Raw genomic sequence first — 6,422 nt, forward strand, 5'->3', positions numbered from 1 at the left:
ATTATACAGTAGTAGATAAAGAGGAGGCTTTTCACAATATTCACTAACCCCCCTCTCCTCCCTGTCTCTCAGGGTGCCATCGTGGCTGTGACTGGTGATGGTGTGAACGACTCTCCCGCCCTGAAGAAGGCTGACATCGGTGTCGCCATGGGGATCTCCGGCTCAGATGTGTCCAAACAAGCCGCTGACATGATCCTGCTGGACGACAACTTTGCCTCTATCGTCACCGGAGTGGAAGAGGGTGAGAGAGAGAGGGAGGGAAGAAGAGAAGGAGGGAGGGTAAAAGAGGATTATTAGCAGGGAGGAAAAAAGGTAGGCGGGAAAGAGGTATACAGATGTAGGATCTTAATTTGATCACCCTGTTGCAGGAGATGTAACACTTTTAGTGTATTTAAGATTTAAAAAGGCTTCTGAAGTTTGTAATTTTCACTTTGAAATTTAATCCAATAAAAAAAATGTCCATTAATTATAATCCACATAATAATTCACATTTCCTGTTACTGCAGGATTATTTTCCTGCTGTATCAAACTGGCTCAAATTAAGATCCTACATCTGTAGGCTCCTAGGGAGGAAGAAATGAATGAGAGAAAGAGGTTGGTATGAATGATGGGTAGGATGGCGAGAGTAAAAAAGGTCAGCGAGAGGAGAGGAAGGAGATGAGAAAAGAGGGGTAATGGAATATTTGGAGACAAAAAAAAAGTGACAGTTAGAAAGATAACTTAGCTGTAATATGAGCCCATTGTTTGAAAATAAAATATATAATGATGTTGTCCTGGTGTAGCCTATACAAGCCTTTACTCTTGTGTCCCTCCAGGCCGTCTGATCTTTGACAACCTGAAGAAGTCCATTGCCTACACCCTGACCAGTAACATCCCTGAGATCACCCCTTTCCTCTTCTTCATCCTGGTCAACATCCCACTGCCCCTAGGAACCATCACCATCCTCTGTATCGACCTGGGAACCGACATGGTGAGATACACACACCCACACATGCATGGCACATGCACACACACAGGCAAATTGTAGTTTGTTAAATGTATACACTATGAAGATTAAAAATACAATTTGAATCGAAGGTCAGTCGTCCTGGTCAAATCGTTTGGTCTGTTGTCCTTTGCATCACAAAGAGAGGCAGTGTATTGATATCCACTGTCTTCCCTTAACCTTAATGTATGTCTACAGGTGCCAGCTATCTCCCTGGCCTACGAGGCAGCAGAGAGTGACATCATGAAGAGACAGCCCAGAAACCCAGCCAGGGACAAACTGGTAAACGAGAGGCTGATCAGTATTGCCTACGGACAGATTGGTGGGTCTTTTAAAAGTCTATCTCTGTGTTCAGGTCCTTAGTCTGCGTTGGATTGACTCCCGGCCTAATTCTAATTCTAATTCTATTAGCGTAGTAGATAAAGCTAACACCTCTTCCTCTCCTCTCTCTGTCTCGGTAGGGATGATACAGGCTCTGGGAGGGTTCTTCTCCTACTTTGTGATCCTGGCGGAGAACGGTTTCCTTCCCTCTTTATTGGTGGGCATCAGGCTAAACTGGGATGACCGCTCGAACAACGACCTAGAGGACAGCTACGGACAGCAATGGGTATGCTAGACAGCCTTTCTTCCTTTTTTTTCTTTTTTTTTTCTTTCTTTCTTTCTCTCTTTTTCATTAGCTCTCTCGGCTTTACTCACTATAACATTTATTTTTTTGACCACTCTTTCATCTTATTTTCTTTCATCCAGTCCTTATTAGTCTTATTAAATGAATTGCTCTCTGGCATCACCGCAACTTTCCACTTAGTCATCACCACAACTTTCCACTTAGTCATCACCACAACTTTCCACTTAGTCATCACCACCACTTTCCACTTAGTCGTCTCTACCTCTACTCTCATTCACTCTTTAACTCTCTGTCCTTGTGATTTTCTCTCCCTCCCATGCCAGACTTATGAACAGAGGAAGATAGTGGAGTACACCTGTCACACAGCCTTCTTCGTCAGTATTGTGGTGGTACAGTGGGCTGATGTCATCATCTGCAAGACCAGGCGCAATTCTGTATTCCAGCAGGGCATGAGGTCAGAACCCTTTATCTTTGCATCTGTCATCTAATGACACAGACCTTAGCATGACTAAATAACAGACATCTTATTTTCTGTATTTAGATTAATCATGTGTTTTATAGGGTTATGAAGCCCCTCTAATTTATGTCTCTCATAGCTAGGATAAATGTTGAGATTCATTATTTGTTTGTTTACAGGAATAAGATCCTGATCTTTGGGCTGTTTGAGGAGACGGCCCTGGCTGCCTTCCTGTCCTACACCCCAGGCATGGACGTGGCTCTCAGGATGTACCCCCTCAAGTGAGTACTCCAGCCTCTCTGTCCTCATTCACACATAGCAACAGTACCCTCTACTGAGTGACGTTTATATGGCAGTTACTTGACAGTAAAGTACCACCGTGTGGACTGGAGACAATTTCAATCTATGAATTGAAAAAATGATTTCCTCTTTAAGCACAATTATTCATTCTACTGAATGGCACCCTGGCTGTAACTAAAACATTTATTTGTCTTCCTTGTTCTCTCCATCCATCTCTTTCTCTCTCTTTCTCTCTCAGGCCCAGCTGGTGGTTCTGTGCATTCCCGTACAGTTTCCTCATCTTTGTTTACGATGAGATCCGAAAACTCATCCTGCGCCGGAACCCCGGAGGTACTACTCTCTCACGAACACACTTACTGTACTCACACAAATCTGTAGCATAATGTACTACAGTACGCATAATAACATTTACTAAGATAGAACCGGATGTTTTTACAGAGCATTGTGGGTACTGTTGTACATCATGCTACAAAATCCTACATGCACAAACCCACACAAACTCACATACAAACATGTAGAACAGACATGCACGTTAGCATACACTAAACCAGGGTTCTCCAACCCTGTTCCTGGAGAGCTACCCTCCTGTAGGTTTTCGCTCCAACCCCAGTTGTAACTAACCGGATTCAGTTTATCAACTAACTAATTATTAGAATCGGGTGTGCTAGATTAGGGTTGGAGCGAAAACCTACTGGACGGTAGCTGTCCAGGAACAGGGTTGGAGAGCCCTGCACTAAACCATCTTAGGTGAATTCAAGTTTCCTTTGATAGAAATGTTTGTTATTTTAATTTAAAATCTCTCTCTTCCCTTTCTTTTCTCTTCCCCTTCTCTCCAGGATGGGTGGAAAAAGAGACATACTATTAAATGATCAAAGCATTCTTTACTCCCCATTCCTCCCCTAAATTCATTCCCCTCCTTCTCTCTTCCCTACTGCCACCCATCCCTCTAATCACATACCAACCATACAAGAAACCGCATCTGAAAACTCCTCCGTTCCCCATCGTGTATTTTCTTCCAACATCGCCTTGAGGACCAACCACAGAGGAGGAGAGGAACAGGACGATCACGCCAGATCCCTGTGCCCCTCTCCGTCTCGCTGCCTTTTTTTCTACCCAAAGACTACAGCATAGTCAATACTGCCAATACTGTTCTAATGTTTACTATACAGTTATAAGACTGTTCATAAATGTGCTAATACACTGTAATGTACAAACTACCGGTGTAACTCTTCTCTATCAACAACAAAATGGCAGCTGCATCTAGATCCCACGGCGAGCGTTGTGGCGTCGTTGTTACCCGTTCTACCCCGCCGTCCCCTCTTGACACTCTCACTCCCTCCACCAATTAACATTCCCCTCCAGCCACTCCCACCACTCCAGTAAACGTGGAATACTCACTCACGCCCTCTACAGGGGGAAAACATGTCCCTCCTCTTTCCTGCCTGTGTTCCCCTCCCCTCCTTCCCCCTCCTGTCTTCTGCCAATGTTGTTGTTGTTTTATATTAGAAGACTGAGTGTTTTTTAAACGATTGTTCGTAACATTTCTGGGTTTCTTTTTTTATGCTAGGAGTGGGTCTGATAGCTACTTGTCTGTGAGAACCGTGCGACCTCCCCTGACCTTGTAAACGTTCCCCCTCACTCCCCCCAACACCCTGTTGAAAAAATACAACATTCTTTCTGTGTCCTAGGAAAAATAGATTTCTCTCCAATTTCATTATTTGAATAAGTGAAAAATGGAATGAAGCACTGTACTTTACATGCGAAACAGCAGCAAAAAAATCAATAAAAAGAAGGATCCCTATTTTTTCAGTTTGGTCTCAGTTAGTTTTTTGTGAGAGGTTTGGCAGAGAAAGACAAGACTGTAAATACATCTTTCATACTATCAATGCTCCTGATACCACTTTAAGGTAGACAGAATGTCTCAACTTATATACCAGGGGGATTGAAGGGTTGTCTGCAATGAGGTGTGTTGGGAGCACTGATAGTGAGTGAGCATCACTTCTTCTTACTGCACATATTTTCAAACAGCACACAATTATGCTACTCTACCTACTCACTCATCATGGTTGGGCAAATAAAATAAAAAATAATACAAAAAAAGGCCATAAAAAGAAAGACAAATCATGGAAATATGCTAATGAATAATATAGATAAAGTAATATTACATAGGTATCCACTCTCAGCAGAATACATATGGGCATAAATGATGATGCTCACATCCTTTCTGTACACCACCAGTCTGTCACATTGCTGTACGTCCATTTCTGTTTTTCCTACCATTTAAATCCTGATACATTGCTAGTGCAATGGAAGCCATATAAGTCCTGAGGAACATATATATACATATGAGTCCTGAAAACACACATATAATATATACATTTGTGAATATTAAGATATATAAATATATACAATTCCTGAAAACACAAGAAAGTGAACACTTTTTGGAAAAATATATTTAAATTCATACAACATACTTTGCAATATACTATGCGAGATGAATACTTAAGGAACCATGGAAGCTCAAGAGTTTGATTCTAGTATATTCAATAATGAGTTCCACTCATAAAGCTCATAAACTCAGTCATACTTCATCACTTTATTTGAATGGGTATAGAAAAGTCCCTTGTTTTTGCAGAGCCCACACATTATTTGATACAGACATTTATTATTATTCATGAACCACAAATCATAATTACATATTGTCGTTGAGATTTATTACGTTCATGTTTATTTGAAAATTATATTTTAACATGTATGCCTATAATGTACGACTTAGGGGCAGTCAGGGGCCTGCATTTCTAAAGGTTTTAACTGTTTATCTCATAGGTTTACGGCGAAGGGTGTGTGTGTGTGTGTGTGTGTGTGTGTGTGTGTGTGTGTGTGTGTGTGTGTTTTGTTTGCTCTAGTAATGGGCCTCTGACCGTGTGTGTGTTTGTGTGTGAGAGAGAGAGAGAGAGAGAGAGAGAGAGAGAGAGAGAGAGAGAGAGAGAGAGAGAGAGAGAGAGAGAGAGAGAGAGAGAGAGAGAGAGAGAGAGAGAGAGAGAGAGAGAGAGAGAGAGAGAGAGAGAGAGAGAGAGAGAGAGAGAGAGAGAGAGAGAGAGAGAGAGAGAGAGAGAGAGAGAGAGAGAGAGAGAGAGTTTGTGTTTCATGAATACTATTACAGGGCTGAGGGAGCCAATGATGGCTTGCCCATTTGTCGCACACAAATACACACACACACACACCTATATCCTGGGGATATAGGTCACCCCGTTTGCACTTGCTTTCTAGACCTTCTCTCTCATGAGACTGTCTTCTGATCTCTCTTCATTGTCCGTCAATTACTAGAAACCAGTTTCACCTAAATGGGCACATACAGTCCTTCGTTGTTGCAGCACATCAATGACTGTAGCAGCTCCTGGAGCCAGGGGCCTTTGTGAGCCTCTGAAATACACATCTTTAAACCCAATTCACAAACGCAAACAGTAGCATCCGCTTCATTGCATAAAAAAACATACTTTGAAGCTAGCTACTGTACCTCTCAGCACAGCACAAACATGTCTGCTCATTATGATGCCCACACACACACGAACACACACAAACACACACACTCCTCTCCCCTCCACCCTGTAATCTCCCTGCACCGTGCCCCCCTCTCTCGCGCTCCACTGTTCTGTGTGATAGAATATCGATCGCTCGTCTCGGCGCGTCATTGAGGGGGGAGAAGGGAGGGTATGGTCAGACATGGTCCAAGGTTGTTTCCTTGGCAACAGGAGGATGGGTCAGAGGGTTGCCATGGCTCCTAGGTTGCCGGGGTCAGGTGGTGGGGGAGGGGTCAGTGGGTGGGCCAAATCTGTTTGCGTGTCGCTTAATGGGTAAGGGGGGTTGGGGGTGGGGAGAGCTCCTGCAATATTGGAGTGTCAGTAATGAATGTGTGGATACAGGGTGTGACACCGTCATGCACATATTACAGTGTAGGCCTTTCATTCACACAAACACACACACAAGAAAATATAAACAGGTCAGATTACATAGTCCAAAGTAGTATGACACATACAGATGTAGGATCTTAATTT

At 43.0% G+C, this 6,422-nt stretch overlaps 1 protein-coding gene across 2 annotated transcripts in view; it reads left to right on the forward strand.

Moving 5' to 3' along the window:
* The window catches only part of LOC121571562 (sodium/potassium-transporting ATPase subunit alpha-3-like), a 30,509-nt gene extending 26,341 nt beyond the window's left edge, over window positions 1–4,168 (forward strand). For both annotated transcript variants that reach the window (XM_041883096.2, XM_041883097.1), the window contains 8 exons: window positions 73–241; window positions 816–970; window positions 1,184–1,307; window positions 1,447–1,592; window positions 1,934–2,064; window positions 2,247–2,348; window positions 2,606–2,697; window positions 3,204–4,168. In XM_041883096.2, the coding sequence (XP_041739030.1) occupies window positions 73–241; window positions 816–970; window positions 1,184–1,307; window positions 1,447–1,592; window positions 1,934–2,064; window positions 2,247–2,348; window positions 2,606–2,697; window positions 3,204–3,232 (948 nt within the window). In that variant the 3' untranslated portion in view covers window positions 3,233–4,168. The remainder of the gene's footprint in view (window positions 1–72; window positions 242–815; window positions 971–1,183; window positions 1,308–1,446; window positions 1,593–1,933; window positions 2,065–2,246; window positions 2,349–2,605; window positions 2,698–3,203) is intronic.
* Window positions 4,169–6,422: the final 2,254 nt, after the last annotated feature.

The sequence above is a fragment of the Coregonus clupeaformis genome, chromosome 8 (assembly GCF_020615455.1).
Source record: "Coregonus clupeaformis isolate EN_2021a chromosome 8, ASM2061545v1, whole genome shotgun sequence".
NCBI classification, from domain to species: domain Eukaryota; kingdom Metazoa; phylum Chordata; class Actinopteri; order Salmoniformes; family Salmonidae; genus Coregonus; species Coregonus clupeaformis.